Consider the following 22,022-nt stretch of genomic DNA (forward strand, 5'->3'; position numbering starts at 1 on the left):
GCAAGTGGGAGTCATGGTGTACAAATTGGATAAGCACAACAGTATAATTCAAACTGTAATCATATAACTTCACAATGGTATGTGAACAGAATCATGTTTGATACTCCTTTATTTCAGTAGTTTAAAATCTCTTATTGTAGAATATGTGCATTGTCCTTTAAAAGTGCTCCTAGTCACTATTGTGTAATTTGTTGTGACAAATATTTGGTTGTACTTATTGCCTAATATTATACTTTTCTGCTCTTCATATTATCAGTGTTTAGTATAAATTCCTAAGTTAGATGACTTCTAAGATCCTATGTAGTTTCCCCAAAGTCTATTTATAATAGACTATTTCCTCCATCATTTTATAAGTATCTGTGGTCCTCCTGGGAATCTATCATTTCATTTGTTGCTTTTTCTTCTTCTAATAAGGACTATATTATCAGTTCAAAATTATCAATTTACATATAGATTACTGGAAACTAACCAAGTTGCACATTGAATTTCTGCAAAGTTAAACATACTTTGAAAATAAAAAGATTGAAGTAAGTGGACTTTATGATCTTTTATATCCTAAAATTGTACAGCATCTGTAATAAAATGCAATGTATAACAATTTGCTTGACTTTTTTAGAAGTGCAGCTATTTTTTTTAAAGTCTTTGCTCTTGAAATAATTATTACATATTCCAATTAATTTATCTCTAAGAAATTTGTTTTTAATCTTCATACAGTTAAAAGATATAAAAATTTCTATACACTTAAAAATCTATTTTATCTACAATACAATTTCAAAGTTTAAACTTCATACTACAAAATGAGAGAAATTTTAATTATATTTCTGGTAATATGAATATTTAACATGACTCAGTTAATTGTAGGGCCACCACCACACAGAGTGGAAAATTTGTTAAGTACAGAATTGTTCTAAGGCATAAAAAAAAAGAATGTGGTGATAGAATTATATTGTATCTTAGAACTTGTAGGTCATAAGCCATGTTATTCTCTCCTCTAAGAAACTTTTAAATCAGTTATACTTTCTTTTGTTTTAAATCACTGAAGCATTTTAAAGCAAGGAATCTTTATGAAGTAAAAAATTAATGCTACTCAGTGAAACTTTCACTCAAATGTCAGAACCACTACTTTCTACATTTTTCTTATTAACTTTTTAGTTTCACTACATGTAAATATTTTTTAGAAAGAATTTATTTTTGCAAATGAACTAATCATATACATATATACATTTTTTTTTGTACTGGGATTGAACCCAGAGGCCCTTACCCCTGAGCCACATCCCCAACCCTTTTTAATATTTTATTTTGAGACAGGGTCTCACTAAGTTGCTGAGGCTGGCTTTGAACCCGTGATTCTCCTGCCTCAGCCTCCCAAGAGTGCTGAGATTATAGGCATGTGCCACCACACCTGGTGACTCATTAATATATTTTTAAAGATAATTCTTTAAAAATTCTGTTAAATATGTGTTCACTGAATTCAAGAGTATAAGACAGAACATAGTTCTTCCCAAAGGATTTACACTATACTTAGGAAGCTGAACACCAATGAAGCAACTAAAGATGCATAAATAACTATGAGCTTCCTTGTGGCACAAAAGTTAGTAACAATAGGAATAAGGAAAATAACATCTTGAGGGACATGGTGGCCAGGAAAGGTGCGTCTGAACCTTCAAAGACAGGAGAAAAATGTGAGAGAGTGTTTCTGAAACATCAGCACTGACATTTTCGGACCCACTGGCATAATAGCTGACACACATGCTTTGGGACAGAGTGCTTGGTCTTATACCCTGGCTCTCCCCTGTGACTTTGACAGAATTTCAGTAGCCTGTATTTCAGTTTCCTGACAGCTATTAGAGACGATGATGGGGGTAATAGTATGTGTTTCAAGTACAATGTTTACATTATATAATGATCAAATCTAGCTAATTGACATATGTATTATCACACATAGTTATCATTTTTGTAGCAAGAACCCTAAATCTACTCTTGTTTTTCAAGAATACATTATAATGTTAATTATAGTCATCAAGTTGTGCAAACTTGATCTTAAAACTACAAAATAAGAGAATATCAGACTTATTCCTAACTGAATAACCAACATCATTTAACCCCTCAACCCCCAAACATCCCAGTCCCTATAAACCACCATTCTACTCTCCATTTCTATAAGATCAAATCTTTTAGATTCCACATGAGTAAAATCATGTGGTATTTGTCATTCTGTGCCTGGCTTATTTCACTTAATGTTCTACAGGTTCATCAATATTTTGCAAATGACAGGATTTTGATCTTTTTAAAGGCTGAATAGTATTCTATTGTATATAGACCACATTTTCTTTATCTATCCATCTACCATCCATCCATCCACTGGACATTTAAGTTGATTCTATATCATGGCTGCTGAAAATAACGCTGCAATAAACGCGGAAGTACAGATCTCTCTTCTACTGATTTCATTTCCTTCAAATGTATACTCAGTAGTGGGATTGCTAGATCATATGTTGTTGCATTTATAATTTTTTTGAAAAATTTTTACAGTGTTTTGCATAATGGCTATACTAATTTACATTCCCACCTTAGTAGTTTTCTTTTAAACATTCATGTTTATTTTACTTAAATAAATCTATTTAAAAGATATTTTGATATCATTATTCTAAGTATGTAATTAATCTCACTTGCTTCAATAGAAGAAAACTATAAAAGCCAATACAAAGAAAACAAAGCTATTAAGTTCTAGCTGTATACTGAAGCCTTGAGCAGAAGCTTGTTCTCCCTGTTTAAAAAAAGAAGAATTCAGTATGTGTTAGAGGGATTAGAGACATACTGGCACCAACTATATTTCTTCCTTTAGAAGGATTGAAACAGAACTTAAAAGGGAATAACTTGCTCAGTATGTGATCTAGTGCTATTTAATGCCACCATCCATTTCTATCTTGAATCATCTCAGCATGTTTCCCATGCTTTGGGAGGGCCATTAGAAGAAAAAAGAAGGAGCACTGTTCATTTAATATTGACCAGTCTTGTTTTTAAAGGTGTATTATATGTACTGATTGTCTATTTTCAATGGAACACATTATATTTTCTTATCAATTTCAACTCTCATTCAGAAGGTCTAAAAAATATTATTCTTTCACTCCAATTTTTAAATTCAAGAGGGAAAATTTGGTTTTCTGAGAGGATAAATAATATCATATTTGGTTGTACACCATGACACATTCTACAGTATTGGTTAAAATTAGAAACAAAACTGTAAAATAAGCTTCTCCTAAATCCATATCTATACGGTGAAAACAAAACCTACCATAACCTGGAAAAAGGCCTTCCAATGTTTAAAAATCTAGTTTCAAAATTTAAAACTGTACTAGTATATTTGTTTAAGCCATCAGAAGGAACTATGTATTACCCTTGCCTTTACAGATAATAAATCAAACCTGGGATAATATTTCCAAATGGTGTTCCTAGGAATAAACATACATTAATAACAGATGACAAATAATTTGATTTATTCTTTAGGTCACATCTCAAGTGGAGTTAAAATTGAAAACTTGGTATACTTATTTACCCTTTCTAAATTATAAAAAAATAAATCTGTGCTTGAAACATAAAGTGAATTACTTTAGTAATATTCTAAAAGCAAAACTGCAATTTATATACTGCTTTTGAACATACTCTATTCTCAGAACTTTATTGGAAATGTTATATATTTAGTAAGAAGTAGATGTACCACACATTTTAGAGACTTCTATTAGGAAATATAATTCATACCAAGAACATAAAAAAATACAAAAACTCAATTTGCTAGGCAATTCATGTTGTCCATTTATTCCAACAAATATTTATTGACTACTATGTGTCAGCTACTGCTCTAGACATTGGAGATAACAGCAATGAATAAAATAACATAATAGATAAAATCACCTACCCTTTTAGAAATTACATTCCAGTGTCCTTTAGGTTTTTATTGAAATGTAGCAAGAAATGTGTGTGATGTTTCCATTTTTAAGAAAATTTATTTTATTGTGATTTCAACTTAAAGGAGTTTTATGAGAAGAACATTATCTTATTCTTTAGTTAAAATAAGTATTGTATAAAAAAACAATAAAAGCAGTAAAAAGAAACAGAGCATTTTCCTTTGCCTTTTACATTTCCTTTTGTCTTCTTTATTGTCACTGTTTTATAGAAAAGCCCTGGGAACAGAGAACCATGATGTGTCTTTTTGTCCCCAAAACCCAACCTTAAGCCTAGCACTTAACTGGAACTCAACAAGCTGTACTGGATAAATGAATAACGTACACAGGTATTTACAGTTTAAAATCAAATCAGGAGTAACCAAAACCATTGCATGAATGTTTAACAAAAGATACCCAAATGGTCTGAGTAAGAACTATTTTTGTTACCATATTCTCTTTCACCTGTCCAGAAATGCTTCCAAGAAAATTCTAAAACCCTGAAATCTTTCTACCATTGGCCTTCAGGCACCATAATGTAATTGTTATCTTACAGAATGATGTGAACCTTTTCCATCTTCCTTAACAAATCACTAGGGCCTGAGAAGGGGGAAGACTACGTGTGTTTGAGTGGGGAAGGTGGTGTTCAGGGATGATAAAAAGTGGCAAGGTGCAAAATAAGAATTAGTGCTTCATCCAAATTGTCTCATATGCAGGTGAATGACTTGATTCTTTGGAGCAATCATGTTGACTAGTGTTGTCATACAGACAGAACCGGATGTAAAACCTTAAAATTTTATATTTTCTTCATTTTCCTTCCTTCCACCAACTCCCCCAGCACCACAGGGCATTTAAGCAAAGCAAAGTGGGCCCAAAATGCCATTCTTAATGTGGGAAGAATACACTATCTAAATGTGCCCAGAAAACAAACAAGGAAAGATTTCAGTGTGGAAACAACCAGTTGCAAGTCAGAGGAAAGAGTATCTGCCCCAACACATTTCCTTTCAGCATCAAGTTCAGCTAGACATATTCAAGGTTGGATTTAATGTCATTTCTTCCAACTCTGGAAACAATTCCAGTGGAAGGCTCAACAGTGCAGGTAAGACTTCTCATTTCATGACTCATAAATCACTAATTGTACATCTTTACTGAAGAAAGGTCTTTTTCTCTAGCTGTTCAGAAGCAACAATGTTTGCAAATCATCAGGATTCCAGAGAGGAATTAGAAGAATTCTGCAGATTTCATTGCCTGAACATTCATTAACCTCTACCTTTCCCAACCAGCTAAGAAATTGCCTAGTCTTTATTGTACCATAAAAAACCTAAGTTAACTTTCTCTTTAGCAGAACAGGATCTACAGCAGGGAAAAAGAAAAGAAAAAAAGAACTTTCACGATTATAAAAACAAAGAGAAATGTTCAGCAGTGATTTCTTCAGTTGAAGAAGAAATTGAGGAAGCAAGCAGATTTACTAATTTGAAATAACAATTCAAACACTCCAGACAGATCCTGTCACTAACGTGAAGAAATTTAACTTTAATGATATATATTCCATTATGACATTACTCATTCTTATTTTTGCAGGTTTAAAAAAAAAGACAACAGGTTCTGTACTTTAATAAGGTCTTTTTCTTTCAATATTATCATCATCCTATCCTATCCATCACTGCAACATAAAGATGTGGTTTGAAGAATTTCCCATCTCAAAGAATGCCTTGTATCCCCATCAGCAAAGTAGGCATACTCCGGGAGGCCAGCCAGGATGTGGGAAATGCCTCCTATATAAAATTGGATTCTTAATATGTATGTTGAAACTGGATTCTACCTGTATGGCAGTTCTTTTGTATTAACTAGTGCTCTCAATCCTTCAAGAATACATTAAAACTTGAAATTTTTCATTTTTCCATTCTTTAAAAAAAAAAAAAGGAAAATAAGACTTAAAAAGTTTTCTAAATATTTTAGCAATAGCTCAAGTACATTTTTGGAGGTGCTTGAGTATTTTCTTTGGCTAAATAAGTTTATGCAAAACAAACTCAAAAATTCTGTATTGTGCCTTAGGAACTCTATTTTGACACACTCCAAGACAGAACCGAACCTTCTTTTTTCCTACACTATGGTAATAAAACAACAACAACAACAACAACAACAACAAAACGTTAATCAGTAAAATAGCAGGTTTTCAGGAGGTGAGAAGGTTGGAATTAAAGTTACCGGACAAGACAGTTGTCAAACCGCACCTCTGGCTTGGTGGTTCCCTTTCCTCCCCTCCCCCTTCTCTCCCAACGCCAAGGCGGTGATGGAGAGGGGACAAGAAGGGCGAGGCAGAGATTCGTTCAAAACTGCGGGTTTTTTCCAACTCCGCGCACCTGCCGCCTCTCCTCCTCCACGCGGTCGCGGCCAACTTACCGCAGAACACCCAAGCCCACTGCCTCACCTGGACCACCTGTCCAGCCCACCTCCCCTGCAAGCCAGAGGGGGGCGGGGCGAGCCCAGCGCCCAGATGTGTGGGCGGGGCGCGCTATTTTATTTTTTTTTAAGTCTGCCTCCTGGGGGATGTTGATTTGGCGGGGTATGCTCTTTGAAATACTATATTGGGAATCTCACACTTAAAAAAAATATATTTTTTTTAAAGAATCGCAAACCTTCTGCTCCACTCCGCAGCTGGAGAGCAGGCCCGAGGCGGCGTCCCCTCCTTCTCACCGCCCCCGTCCCCCTCCTTCTCCACAACTCCCCCCTCCCGCCACTGCCCGGAGCGGGACTGGCGGGAGCCGCCCCCTCCCGGGCGCCCACTTGGTTCCTCCCAGCTGCCCTGTGAATGGGCCGCCCTCCGGATTCTGCGGAGGGGGGCGGTGGGAAGAGGCCGAGTCCCGGCCCCTGCGGCCGTCGCCCCCGCCCCCGCCCCGCGGCGGCCCACGCCTGGATCTGCGTCACTCGGCCGCGCGTGGGCGGGAGCCGGAGCGGCGAATGTAGCAAGAGCGGAATCTCCCAATGTGACAGCGCGCGGGGGGTGGAGGCGGCGGCGGAGGCGGGCGGGGGAGGGGGAGGGTGCAGAGCGCGAGGGGAGGGCGGGGGAGTCGCCGCCGCCGCCGCCGCCCGCGCGTTCGAGCCCGGAGGAACCTCCGCCACCGCCACCGCGGCGGAGCGAGCGCCGTCGGGGCGGGCGGGCGGGCAGCAGCGGCGGGCCCGAGCCGGGGGGAGCAGAGAGAGCGCGCCCACCACCTTCCCTTCCCCCCTCGATGGGAGCGGGGGCGTCCCGGCCGCTGCAGCCGCCTGAGGGAGAGCCGGGGGCTGCCTCTTCGGAGTTGGGGCTGAGCTGTCCACGGGGGAGAGCGCGCCAAGACTGCTGCAGCTGCGGGCCAAGTACGTACCCCAGCCGACGTCCGCAACTCGGGTCGGCCGGGTGCGGGACGCGTTCGCGGTCGTTTGGCCGCAGGGCGGGCGTCCTGGGGGAGCTGGCCTTGTGCGTCCGCCGCCGGAAGGAGAGGCGGCCTCGGGCTTGAGTGGGCGATCCCGAGGAACGCTGCAGGGGCGCGGGGTGGGCGAACGCGGCCGCAGCCCCGACTGGTGCGTTTTCCCACCGAGGCGAGGAAGCTTGGGCATATGTCCGCTCTCCTAACCGGGCCTGGGTCGTCTCGCGGTGCCCTCGGGCATCGTGGGTCCGTGTGGGGTGGTGCGTCGTGGGTGCGCGCGCGGGCCCCAGAGTTTCAAGCCGCCTTCGCCGGGGGGCAGACTCTTTTTTGTTTGTTTACTTTACAAAAGTGCTGCACTTAGTGTCTTAATTTTTTCCCTGGGTATTCCCTTCTTCCGAAGGTAGTTTTCTTTTTTAAAAGCGGAAGGAGAGTTTTGTTTGGATGAGGCTTTCAGAAACTTGGCACCGAAGTGCAGGCATTGGAAAGACTCAATGTGCCCCTAAAGCCGAGTAAGGAATCTGCAAACGATGCGGGGCGTAGAAGTCTTGGATGGAGAGGTGTTTTGACTTTATCAGTGAGAAATACTGAAGTAATATCAAATATTTGTGATCTGCAATCTTGGGGTTCACAAGATATGAAACGACACTTAAGTTGCAAGATCTTGTAGAAAAGTATAGCCGGATTTAAAATTTGCATATGTGGATTGTGCAGACCAAGTCTTGCAGCAGGTGATTTGGAGTAATCCTGGATTTGCATACAATTACCCCTAGTTCCCTAAGATTCCAGAGGCTTGGGAAATTTGGGGGTGACCGTTAATTTTCAGTTTCATCTGAGAAAGCCGATTTGGAGTAACTTGTCACTTGCCATTTGGTTTGCCTGTGACGTGTCTGGCAACTCTTAAGGAGTGCAAAGATCAGAAGCTGAGAGGGAAGTTTTCAGGTCTTGTTTAAATATATTTTGGCAGTTTTAATAGAGAATATTAGATTGCATAGGAACAGAGGAACCGAATTTAAACTAGATAAGTCACATACAAAATGTCTTAGTTAGAAAAGTGTACATACAGTGAATTACCTTCTTAGATTTTCACTTTGTGAAAACTATCTTGGTATTACATTCCCAATTATGACTTTTTGTGATTATCAGTGGGTTTTAAGAAATATTGGAGAGAGAATGCAGAGGACTTGTTTTCTGTTTTGGATGGAGGCTCTCTCCCTGAAGACCTGAAGAGCTGCTTCCAATCCAATCTGAGTTCCAGTAAAAGTGTCTCTTAGATTCAAGGTATATCCTTTTTTCTTTCATGTTTATATCATTTGAGACATTTAAAATTGTTCTTTCATTAAGTTTAAGAGGTTATTTTGTCTGGATAGGACAAATGGGGCTAATATGCAAATAAGGATAGAGTTGAGAATTTCTAAATGACTGGCAAGGTCAGCCTTCCTTATTTCTGTTTGGGGTATTAGATCTTGGAACTTTATCTTGAAAGAACATGGTTTTGAAAGAAAATTTCAAGGAAACTTTGGAAGATTTTTAAAAAAAAATTTACCATCTTTCACTAAAGCTAGTTTGCCATCCCTTTTGAAAATACTTTGTTTTTCCTGGCTGTGGTGGTCTCTTTGTATACATTAATTCATCATTAATAACAGTAATAATAAAACATGGAGGTACTGTAGATTTTTATTTCATTCTGTAATTTGTGGTTGTATTTCAGATGACAAAAACCCTTAGGACTACTATAGCAGATACAGGTGATTAAGTGCACTTATATGTCTGTATAATCGAATACATCTAATAAATACTTTGTTATTTTAAAAAATTACTAATACAGTTGCATAATTTTAGCTAAACTAAAATTACATCAGAAACATCCACCGTACTGTTGGAGAGTTAGTAGATTTTTGTTCTTCTGGTTATCATTTAGAGAATCAGTTAAAGCATTAGATATTTTCTTGTAATCACACTTTAAGAACATACTGACTTATTAAGATTTTGGGGGTTTGCACTCTGGGTACTTTGAAGAAACTATAAGGTCAGGGAAACCTTTGAAGAATTCATTGTTTGAACTTCAAATTTTAAAGTAAGAGACTCTTGGATACTCTTGGATAGAAACAGAAGTATGTTGGGTTTTTGAGTCTGTTGACTTAGACTCTGTCCTAAAACTTACGTCTTATGTATTCAGTTATAATAAGCCTGTAGTGTTTGTTGTTGTTGTTGTTCATATGCATTTTCGGAAAGAGAATCTCTGTAAGATTTACCTTTCAATATGAAGCTGTGTTCTGGATGCCACATAACCATCATACATGTTACTTTCAAAGAAGTGACCATTTTACAAACAGTTTAGGATCATGCTAATGTGTAATCATCTTGTCTATGCAAATATGTAATATTAAATGTATTACAGAATAAATAAAACCCACTTGAGCATGTAATATAAGGTTGCTAGCACCTTTGCTTTGAATTTATGTCTTACCTGATTCTTCCTTTCTTTTGAGTAGTAGAAAGAAGAATAGTACAGTTATTATACTAAATGCAAATTTCTTTTCTGAACTGACATGTTCAATAACTCATACAATAGTAGAATGTACTCCCTTAAAATTAATAATGGAACAAGTGGGAAATTTCAGAAGTTGATGCTGGGAAAAAATATTAATCCTCATCTTGTGAGAATTCTCACAGCTAAAACATACCATTAAGCTTTCAAATAGTTTGTCATTTCTCAATGCTTTGTGTTTATGAGACTGCATGTCAATTTGCATGTTATGTTAATTTTTACAGAGAAACTTGTAAAAAGGTGGCAAAATTTATATATATTGCCTATGAAGTATATCTCCAGAGTGCTTTTAATTTAATACCTGTTGAATGGTTTGACTGTTGGTTGATTGAAGAATTTGTAGGCATTATATGAAATGCTAGTATTTGCCTATAGGTATTAAATTAATGCTGTGATCATCTAATAGCAAAATAAATAAGATTTACTTTTTAAAAGTTCAATAAATGCATTTAAACTTGCCCATTAAATATTTTTATCCAATCATAAGGGTGAGGATCTTTAAGGCTTTTTTCCCAGCTAAAGAATCAAAGTTTCCCAAAGTATCATTAATTCATTAGAAACCATGTATTTAATTCAAAGCATCTTGATTTAAAATATTATTGCATGCTTACTAATAAGTATGCCTCGGTAAAACTTTTGGACCTTGAAACATACATAGGAATTAGTACCCAGGCCATTCCTGCAACATTAAGTAACCCATGAAATTCAGTCATTTTAGCTTGAGTTCTGGGTTGTAGGACTAGGATAGAAGTGTGAATTCATTTCTTGGAATCTCATCCTTTCCTAAGCCAAATTCTATTTTTGGCTTTCTTTGCACCTTTCTCCCAGGCCACTATACCTTCAAGCTACACTCCTTCTAAACCTGGCTTACTTCAGAAGTTTTAAGTGTAGTCTCTGTCCTCAAATTTACTTCTTCCTTTGTCCCCATTTCCTATCTTAATCTTTCATTCCCTTAGCATACAACAGATCTCATCTAGATGTTAAGAGAAAAACAGTTCAGTGGAACTAATTCACCTTAATCTGTTAATGATTCATGAGCTCTTAACCAAGGTTTTTTGGGTATGTTTCTAAGAGTTCTCTGTATAAGTCAGGCCTTAACTGGGATTTTGCTTTTGATTTCTTTCTACTTAAAGAGTCTTTTTCTCTTTGAATGTCACAGACTTCATAAAAAGTGTACATACACACATATACACATATGAGGTAAATGTTTGGGTATATAGCAATGGTTCCTATAGCAGGAAAGGGAAGTTTTCAAGAATAGTGATTATGCGATGTTCATAGCAGCACAATTCACGATAGCAAGATGGTGGAACCAACCTAGAAGCCCTTCAATAGATGAATGGATTAAAAAATGTGGCATTTATACACAATCGAGTATTACTCTGCAATAAGAAATGACAAAATCATAGAATTTGGAGGGAAATGGATGGCATTAGAGCAGATTATGCTAAGTGAAGCTAGCCAATCCTTAAAAAACAAATGTCAAATGTCTTCTTTGATATAAGGGGAGTAACCAAGGACAGGGTAGAGACGAAGAGCTGGAGAAGAAGATTAACATTAAACAGGGATGATAGGCGGGAGGGAAAGTGAGAGTTAAGGGAAATTGCATGGAATTGGAAGGTGAGCCTCAGGGTTATACACAATTACATATAAGAGGAAAGGAGGAGTAGGAGAAAAATTATATAAGTGGAAGAAACGATTTATAGTAGAGGGGATGGAGAGAGAGAAGGGGAGGGGAGGGGAGGGGAGGGGGGACAGTGGAGAATGGGATAGACAGCAGAATACATCAGTCACTAGAAAGGCAATTTGTAAATCAATGGAAATGTAACTGATGTGACACAGCAATCTGTATACGGGGTAAAAATGGGAGTTCATAACCCACTTGAATCAATCTGTGAAATATGGTATATTAAGAACTATGTAATGTTTTGAACAACCAACAATAAAATAATTTTAAAAAAAAAAGAATAGTGATTATGAATCCATTTAAATATAATGATAATTTATAAGATATTTGTTATTTGGGACTAATTTACATTAAATTTAATTTTAGAAACACAAAAAGACCTAGGGTATTATGAATAAACTTGAATTCTTAAAAATGTTGGTCTTAACTGGTCGTGGTAGTACACACCTGTAATCCCAGGATCTCAGGAGGCTGAGAGAGAAAGAAAGATCTCAAGTTCAAAGCCAGCCTCAGCTAGCATTGTGGCTCAGTGGTAGAGTGCTTGCCTAGCACTGGTGGGGCCCGGGTTCGATCCTCAGCACCACATAAAAATAAAGGCATTGTGTTGTGTCAGTCTACACCTAAAAAATAAATATTAAAAAAAAAGCCAGCCTCAGCAAAAGTAAGATGCTAAGCAACTCAGTGAGACCCTGTCTCTAAATAAAATATAAAATAGGGCTGGGGATGTGGGGTCAGTGGTCAAGTGCCCCTGAATTCAATCCCCAGTATCTCCCCCCACCTAAAAAAATCTGGTACTAACCACATGCAGTTCCTATATTTGGGAGCACATCCTTTGATCTCTTGGGAAAATAGCCATATTATAAGAGTCTACCAAAAGGCCTTCTAAGAAAGAGAAAGTATTGAGGATGAGAGAATGAAAAGAATTATAGGTAAAGTAACAGAATGTACCATTATTAGATTGACATTTCACTGGGACGCCAATTTACCCAGAAGGTGTCCCTTTTGAAATATGAAAGGAGGCTGCTGATCAGATTCTGACTCAAATATTGGGTTTCATTAAAAAATCTTTATAGAGATGCTATTCTACATAGAACACTTTGCTAGGAATAAAGGTGAATAAAAGATTAATGAGATCTAATTCCTATCCTCTGGGTGCTTATAACTACAATAACTTTTTCTACAGAGATAGGTTAAGTCATCTTTGTTCTGTGGATCCTTTGTATGACATGTTGCATAGCATTTATCACAATGTTTAACCGTCTGCTGCTTGTCTATCTCCTTCCCCTTAATTGTATTCTTTATAAAGGACAGTCTTTACTTTGTATCCCCAGAACTGACTCAAGTGTGTGGCATACTTGAATAAATAAAAAAAAAAATGAGAAAGATAGGAAAAATTGTGGGGTTCCAAGAAGGGAGAGGACAGTGTTTGAAAGGCTTTATGAAAAAGGTTGTAGAGGAAGGATGTCTGGCATTGGGCAGAGAAATGGAAGGCACGTTTGAGGTATGCCCAGGGGCTCTTTTTGGCCTGAGTACAGGGTCATGTTAAGATACAGATTTGAAAGGTTTGGATCTGAGATGCCCATGTAAGTAGCTTGGGTTTCTTTTTCTAAGCTGCAGGGAAATTTGCATAGATGAGTGAAGATAGTCCTATGGGAAATGAAGTTAGTATTGCAGTGTGGGATGTATTAAAGGTGAGAAAGCTATTTTCAAAATTGGGCAAGAAACAATAAAAATCAGAATTAGGTGCCTTTGAAACAAAGAAAAAGGGTGGCATGGTCTAAGGACATGTAGATTTGAGGATGGAAGAGGAAAAAACAAAGATGGAATCCACATTTTTATCGATCCAGGAAATCAGAAAAGTCATAGTGCAACTAAAATTGCACCAGGAAGGTGTGAATAGTGAAATTGAGAATCCAGAAAATTGAGAATCCAGAGACAATGTCCTTGCTTTTGGACATACCAAACTTGAGGTTTTAACAATCCTCGGGTGAAATTCCATATTATATAATTCACAAGAAAATTTGGTTCTGATAGTTCTCAAACTTCTCAGATGTAAGGATCACTTTTTAAATTAAAAAAAAAAGTAAGGATCACTTTTTAAATTAAAAAAAAATTGCAAATGTGATAATTTTGCTTTTAGCATTTGTTTATTGAGAATACACATTCCACAAAATTTAATTACACTTTTAAATGAGTTTTTATTTCATTATATCACAGAAATATTATTTTAGTTTCATATATAAGGTGGACATGTAACTCAGCAACCAGAGCTTGATGTACATTGGATTTGAGAACACTTTGAGTAACTACATAGCCCTTGGTTTTGAACATTTGGTCCAAGCTGTAGATAGAGATTTGGCATTCATTGCCTATAGTGATAATTGAAGCCATCAGTGGGACAGATCATCAGGGGAGAATATGGACAGACAACAGAAAAAAGACCTAATGTAAAACCTTGGAAGCTGGGTTCACTGATGGACATCTGTAGCCTCAGCATTGAGGTGAGAGGATCACTTGAGCCCAGAAGTTCAAGATCAGTCTAGGCAACATAAAAAGACCCCCCACTTAAACAAAACAAAACAAAACAAAAAACCTAACACATTCAGAGAAGGTAGGGAAAACAAAATGATACAACATTTACCAAAGTCAAATGAAAAGCATTTTAAGGAGTGACTTGCAGCAGAGAGATTAATGAGAGAGGAAGAGACCAGGTGACACTCAGTAGTTACTAGAGATTGATAGATTGATGGGGTCAGAAAGCTGGCTGGATTGAGACCTCTTTGAAGGAATGATTTTTCTTTTTCCTAGGGACCATGAAAGAGGCTTCTGTCCTCCCCTATATCCTCACATGGCAGCTTGGAGAACATCATATAAAGGTTTTGTTTTCCACAGCAAAAAAGTTGTTCAGTAAAGTCTTTCTATATAAGATAGCTCCTTATGTCACTTAGCATAATTTGAATCTTGCAATTGACTGATGCTCCTTAAAGGAGCCAAAGTGAGACATATTTGTTTTAAAGATTTGGGACAAATCATAACCATTTAAAATGGATAAATGAATAAGAAACATCATCAAATGGTCTAACTAATCTGTTATTTAACTCTTCTTCTTTAATACTGGTCTTTTTATTGGACTGACCAGGATGAGGAATGTATAAGCTCCTGTAAATGGAAGTTTGCTGTGCAGGAGTAGCAAGGCCTCCTATTATCTTTCAAATGTAACAAGAAAACTTCTTTCTCTTAATTGTGGATTTTTCATGGAAAGGTCAGACTCAGCATGGGGTTCCAGGATGTTTTGCAGAAGCCTTGGTAATGCTTCTAAGCTGAGTAGATTTACTATACTATAAGCTATCTGAATATATTGTGACCCTTTATATTTACTTCAGACCAGAGAGATGCAGGTTGAAATTTGCTTTTAACTTATTTGAACTTTATGTTGAAGCATGAATTGTTACAGGTTTTATGAAAACAGAGAATCCCATCTTATAAAAGTTTTCTTTTAAATTGAATCAAGTTAATGTATGAAGTGGTGGGTGTTTAAATTATCACAGCAGGCTTTGGAAGGAAACTGAAACATTCTCCTAAGGTAAAAGCTTAGGGAAAAAACTTTTCCCAGCAGTAAGTATGGGTCTTTAGAAAGCCTCCTGGGACTCTGAATAGTTTGCTTACTTATCTTTCAACTCTTATCTTGACTTTGGAAATGTATACTTGGTCCTATCAGTCCTTATGGAGTTATTATATCCATAAGTACTACTTCCTGGTTCGTGAGTGCTTCTCTAGGAAGTAGGGAGTTTTCTTTTTTTTCTGTGTCAATAGGAAAAATAAAAGTTGAAAATTATTATTTTCTAAAGTTACTGCCTTAATAAGTTTGGGTCTTTTAGCTCTCCTTTTATTGTTTCTCTTATATTTGTCTACCATGTATTTTTTTAGATGTTGATTAAAAATATTTCAAAACCCTATTCTAGATTTTTGTCATGTTCTCTATTCTATAACATAAGGAGTGAGTGATGGTGAGTAATTGATCACTCCATAAACAGTGCATAGTTAGTTCTTATTAAAAAGGTTTATCTATGTACATATTTATTTATATGTGTATGTATTGTATACTCCAGTTGAAAGCATGTGGAGCAATTGTATTAGGTGTATGATGAGAAAGTGAATTTCTTCCACTTTGGACTTTTTTAGAAGCTTTTCTATTAGGTTTAATGTAAACATCTGTAACTCCCAAGGGCTGTGTTTTTGTGAGCTCACATCCAACAGGAAGATAGACTCTTCCTGAATTGGGAGGACAAGCAGATCCCCATTTAGGTGATTTAGAAAATGCTAAGATATTTTTATCCAGACAGCTGAGATGGCATGAACCCTAAGGTGAACCTAAAGAATGTAGATGATCACAAAACCTGTACAGTGTCTGTGTTGCTCAGAGGAAATACTAAATAGAGATCTTCTTGAGCAGTTTGCCTCATTTACTGAATCCTTGGAGGGACCTGGGAAACTGTTTTTCAATAGCATCTCATGGAGAAGTTACTGAACATTAATTTGCTCTTTTTTTATGTCTTTTTGAATGTCAACAGGCCATGTGCATACTAGCCCTTGAAAAATAACCATCAAGTTTAGGAGATCACTAGTTGATCAAAACAGATTGTGGATGATATAAAGGTTCTTGGAGATGGGGCTTCTCAGCTGTTAGTCTTTAGAGTGATAAGGAGATGTGTTCTCTTTGTTGTGGTGAGTGAAACTAGAATTTTATGTAGCATTCTGGCTAGTGGCATTTGAAAACATGTACCAGGTTTGGTGACTCTTGCTTTCAGGAGTGTTCCTTATATGCCTTTGCTTGCATTATCTCTTAAGTTAACTATTGCTTCATACCATTTGAGTTGAGAATAGACTTCTATTTTCTTCTGATGTATGTATTCTTTTAGCCTTCTGTAATTTTCTCCACAGAGGGCTCCAGGGTTCTTTAATCCTAAAGGTGCATTGACTACAGCAAGTTTATTTTTCTTAAATGGAAATACTTGGCCAACTCTTCTTTGTATGTGGGAGGTCTCCAGACAACTTTTGAAGCCTGCTAAGAGGTCAAGAAGTACTTTGCTGGATCTTGTTCTGTTTCTTTAAAAACAGGTTTCTCTCTCTTGCTTGGACTCCAAAAGTATCTTTCTTCTATATGTTGTTTCTGCCCTGGGCTCTCTGCTGCTGCTTTGGAGGGCTCACCTATCCTCTAGGTTTCATCCTACATCTTTATCAGTAATACATACTTAGACCCTGTTCTATTATTTTCCATGAAGGGTAGTTCTATAAAAGCATTCCATTCTGCATTTCAGTGCCATGCATTTGAAAAGGAATCCCATTATCCTGATTTTTCTGTATGTTGAATACCTGTCATAATTCTAGACTCTCAGATATGTAATTACATAGTTACTTGTAACTCTTCTTAAAACCACAGAAAGTATCAATAAATGTTAACTTTATCTTCTTTATCATTTATACTTAAGTGATCACAAGTCTTGACACTTATTTGAAGTCTTTTCTTGGTTCCTAAATATACCACCTTCTATTTTCTTACCTCCAGTTCATATTGAAATGTATCTGTCTTTACTGGCCAGACTAATCTTGGTAATTTTTCTTTATAAAATAGGAGTAATTATCCCTATCTCACAGAGGCTACTATGAGGATTAGAAATAAGGTAAGGTAAAGTGTTTATCATGTGGTGTACTTCTTACCTCCTGCTAATTTTGATTATCTTTGCATCATGGAAGCAGCAAAGTGAATACCCTAAAATATGGGAGATAGAGCCCTGTGAGCCTTGGTTTGAGTCCCCAGTCTCCTGCTTACTATTTATTCTCCTTTAGAAAAATAGGTCAGTTTATTTTTTACTGATGGTTATGATTGTTGTAAGTGCAAAATGGGATAAAGATGTGTAAGGGAGAACAGTTAGTTGCTGTGCAAATATTCTCTTGTTTTTGTTCTTCCTGTACTTCATTCTTAAATCCTGTAATGTCTAATAACATATTTGGTTTAAGAAGTTTGAAGCAAGTGTGGTAAGTTTTTCCTGTCTTCTTTTTGTAGGTTAAACCAATCTACAGTAATGGCTTCGGCCTTACCCAGGACCCTGGGAGAGTTGCAGCTATATAGAATATTGCAGAAAGCCAATCTGCTCTCTTATTTTGATGCCTTTATCCAACAAGGTGGTGATGATGTCCAGCAACTCTGTGAAGCTGGAGAAGAGGAATTTTTGGAAATCATGGCACTCGTTGGCATGGCTAGCAAACCCCTACATGTTAGAAGATTACAGAAAGCTTTGAGAGACTGGGTTACAAACCCTGGCCTTTTCAATCAGCCACTGACTTCCCTTCCTGTCAGTAGCATACCTATCTACAAATTACCAGAGGGATCACCAACATGGCTAGGAATATCCTGCAGTAGTTATGAAAGGAATAGCAATGCCCGGGAACCTCATTTAAAAATTCCCAAATGTGCTGCCACCACCTGTGTGCAGAGCTTGGGACAGGGGAAGTCAGATGTGATGGGGAGCTTAGCACTGCAGAGTGTTGGTGAGTCCAGACTCTGGCAAGGCCACCATGCTACTGAGAGCGAACACAGTCTGTCCCCAGCAGACCTTGGCTCTCCGGCTTCCCCTAAGGAAAGCAGTGAGGCACTGGATGCTGCTGCTGCCCTCTCTGTGGCAGAGTGTGTGGAGCGAATGGCCCCCACACTGCCAAAAAGTGACTTGAATGAAGTGAAAGAGCTGCTAAAAAACAACAAGAAGTTGGCCAAAATGATTGGTCACATTTTTGAGATGAGTGATGATGATCCACACAAAGAGGAGGAAATTCGAAAATACAGTGCAATATATGGCAGATTTGACTCAAAGAGAAAGGATGGGAAACATCTCACACTTCATGAGGTAAGAAATGTGTGTGTGGTGTGTTTTAATTCCTCAAAGGGAAATTTGGTAGTGGTTTTATTTTATTTATTTTTGCAGTGCTGGGGATCAAACCCAGGGGCTGTGTATACTAGGCAGGTGCTCTACCACTAAACTACATGCCAGCCCAAGTTTGTTGAAAGCTTGCAGAAAAAAAAAAAAAAAGATATACTTCCTAAAAGTGATATTAAAAACAGTTAGCAACATAATATTAAACGAGTCTGAATTTATTGTTTAGGGGTGTTTTGTGTTGCACTCAAACATGATTTAGCTTTGAAACAGCAAAGTAAGTTTTAGAAAAATGTCAGAATTTAAACAGTGAAAGAAAGCCTAAAATCTTTGCATTTTTAAGAAGTTTGTTTTTTACTTATGAAATAAAGTAGGATTTTAAATATAGTGACATTTAAAAAAATACCTTTATAGGCTTCTACTATAGAATTTGTTCCAACATACAAAAATTACTGAATCAAGGAATATGTAAATTTACTATTTCAATATTCTGCTAAAATGTCTTCTAAAAAAGCTGTGACAATTTATACTTCTGCTATTGTGCAAATAAATGTTTAGTTCTCCACATACTTGCTAATAGTGCATTTTACATTATTTTTCATCTTATATTCAGTCTAACAGATGAAAACTTTTTGTTGCTTAAATTTACTTTTCTTAGTGAGGATAAGTATTTTATATTTATTGTTTATATGCTTAAGAGGCATTTAACTTTATGTTCATATCCTTTGTTTTGGTATTATAGTTGTCTTACTTTTAAAAAATTGGTAAATATTTTTTATATTTTAGGGATATTAAGCTTTTGCCTGACATTGTAACATTTTTCCAAATTATTGTTTGTCCTTTGACCTTTCAGAGTGTTTTACCATGTGAAATTTTAATTTTATATAATCATATTTACTGATCTTGTCCTATATGGTCTCATTGGTCTAAGTTTCTATTTCTTCATTTTTATAGAGTTATTTTAGTTAATGTAGCTATATAATATGGTATGCTCTTTGGAAAAGGATGTATTTCTTCATTAATTTAGTTTTGTAACTTTTTTGTTTTTGTTTTTTGTAAGATAATGTTACACAAATAAAATTTTAAATGCATTTGTTAGGTTTCTCAAAATGTTATTTTGATTATAAATGCCTTAAATGCATAAGTTAATTTGATAAAAATTGACTTATTTACAGTGAGACCCATACAGGAATATAGTATATGTATTTATTAATATACTAATGTATTTATTAATATACTAATATAGTATATTAATTAATACACATATTATATTCCTGTATGGGTCTCACTGTAAATAAGTTTTCTTTTGTTTTCCTTAGTTATGTTATATTGTTTTTTATTTATGATACTAGGAATTTAGCCTAGAGTGCTCTACCACTACATCCCCAGCCTGTTTAATTTTGTGACAAGGTCTCTCTTGCTAAGTTGCCCAAGCTGGCCTTGAATTTGTAATCCTCCTGCTCCATTCTCCCCAGTTGCTGGTATTATAGGTGTATACCATGGAGGCCAGCTAGAATTCTCTTATTGATGTATATTTTGTACATTTCTTGTTAGGTCAAATATTAAATGTCTAGTATGTATGTTTTTAAATTTCTTTGATTTAAATAGGACATACAAATAAAGGGATATAATCCAAATGAGTTTTCCCCCGTTTTTTTAATGACTATCACTGGCTGCGATTTGTATATTAATCTTGTTTTCAGCAATTTAACCATTTGATCTTTTTTTTTTTTTAAGAGAGAGTGAGAGAGGAGAGAGAGAGAAAGAGAATTTTTTTAATATTTATTTTTTTTTTAGTTCTCGGCGGACACAACATCTTTGTTGGTATGTGGTGCTGAGGATCGAACCCGGGCCGCACGCATGCCAGGGGAGCGCGCCACCGCCTGAGCCACATCCCCAGCCCTTGATCTTTAAAATAAGTGATTTTAGATATGAATACTGGAGCTTAAGATCAAAGAATTGGTTAGCAGAATGATTTAAATCACAATAAGTTTGTGACTGTTTTGTATGTGTCCTTTTGCAATTGTTAGGTGTCATTATTTCTACACAAGTGCCTCACAGAAACTTGTGTAGAAAACATGCTTAGCATTATAGTTCAGTTACACTTTGATGCTTTTTTTTTTTTTATTACCTATGAACCAGTAGAGGAATCCAATTAAAAAGCTATCTGGCTGTTATTAATGGAAAACAAGAGGCAAGCATGTTGGCAGTTTTAGTTTCATGGTTTAATGCAATTTTCATAAAATTTTTTAAATGTAGCACATGAAACACAAAGATGAATCAAAAGACTTGTATTTTTATCAAGGTAAAATATTTTCAAAAGATTACTCAAAACAATCCAGTCAATCTCACTATAAAAAGTCCCCTCTGCTCCGTGTGTGTGTGTGTGTGTGTGTGTGTGTGTGTGTGTGTGTGTGTGTTTTGGTACCGGGGAATAAACCAGGGGCATTTAACCACTGAGTCACAACTCCAGCCCTTTTTAATTTTTTTTTTTTTTTTTTTGAGACAGGGTCTCAGTTTCTCACTAAGTTGTTTAGCACCTAAGTTGCTTTGAACTTTTTGGTCCTCCTGCTTCAGCCTTCTAAGCCACTAGGATTGCAGGTATATGACACCAGGCCTAGCAAAAAATTCTATTTTAAAAAATACTTTAAAAGTTATTTTTACACTTGGCTTTTGGTAAGGGGCTCTTTGCTTGTTTAGATAAATAAGTACAGGTGGTATTTGAGTAATGAGACCATCCTGGGTTTCCTGAAATAAGGGAACACTCAAAATGAATGCCAGTAGGCTGAGATATGGAGGTGGGGTCTTTGAAAAATGTGGCTTATGTTTTCAAGATTTAACTTAGACCACTGGCTACTTATAACTCAAGTTTGTGAATCTAGTCCAGTAATATAGGATAGATGTTTATGAATCAGTAAGCTTTTTTAAACTAGTAACTTTTTAAGACTTTGGATAAAATTATAAAATTCTGAGGGAATTTAAAGAAAGTATTAAATGTAACTTTGAGGTATTATAAAAATCTCTCATATTTTCATTTATTTGAATCAGAAAAACTTTTGTTTGTTTTTCTAAATTCCTTAAGATCAAAAAATGTTACTAGTTTGCCTTCAACTTCCAAACAAGGAAATGTATGACTTAATTCAGTGTTGGCTTAATCTCATTGTCCTGAGAATTTTCTTTATAGACTCTATGGATACTGTTTTTTATTTTTCAAGACAAAGCAACTATAAGTAGGTGTGGATGGAAGTTATCTACATCTGAATTTTTTTTTAACTTCCCTAAGTACCTGTGATTTTTTTCTTATAAACTTTTTATATTTATTTTCAAATGTATCATATACTGTTTAGGAAAGAATTATAGTGTGAATCATGTTAAATGCTTAATTTTTTTTTTAATTTGGTAGCTGTAGATGGACTGAATGCCTTTACTTTGTTTATTTATTTTTATGTGGTGCTGAGGATTGAACCCAGTGCCTCATGCATGCTAGGCAAGTGCTTTGCTGCTGAACTA

The 22,022-nt window shown here is 36.5% G+C and overlaps 2 protein-coding genes across 8 annotated transcripts in view; one reads left to right on the top strand and one right to left on the bottom strand.

Annotated features, from left to right (window-relative positions):
- The window catches only part of NEMP2 (nuclear envelope integral membrane protein 2), a 124,383-nt gene extending 117,735 nt beyond the window's left edge, over window positions 1-6,648 (bottom strand). The window contains exon 1 of the mRNA XM_081261521.1: window positions 6,581-6,648. The gene's annotated coding sequence lies outside the window, so the exon portion shown is untranslated. The remainder of the gene's footprint in view (window positions 1-6,580) is intronic.
- A 510-nt stretch (window positions 6,649-7,158) lies between these two features.
- Window positions 7,159-22,022, top strand: part of NAB1 (NGFI-A binding protein 1) — a 47,184-nt gene continuing 32,320 nt past the window's right edge. For 3 of the 7 annotated variants that reach the window (XM_081261512.1, XM_081261517.1, XM_081261518.1), the window contains exons 1-2: window positions 7,159-7,298; window positions 17,648-18,485. In XM_081261512.1, coding sequence (XP_081117638.1) covers window positions 17,667-18,485 — 819 coding nt within the window. In that variant the 5' untranslated portion in view covers window positions 7,159-7,298; window positions 17,648-17,666. The other 4 variants (XM_081261515.1, XM_081261513.1, XM_081261516.1 and 1 more) reach the window with 4 other exon arrangements.

The sequence above is a fragment of the Spermophilus citellus genome (assembly GCF_964194105.1).
Source record: "Spermophilus citellus genome assembly, chromosome: 11".
Lineage (NCBI taxonomy): Eukaryota > Metazoa > Chordata > Mammalia > Rodentia > Sciuridae > Spermophilus > Spermophilus citellus.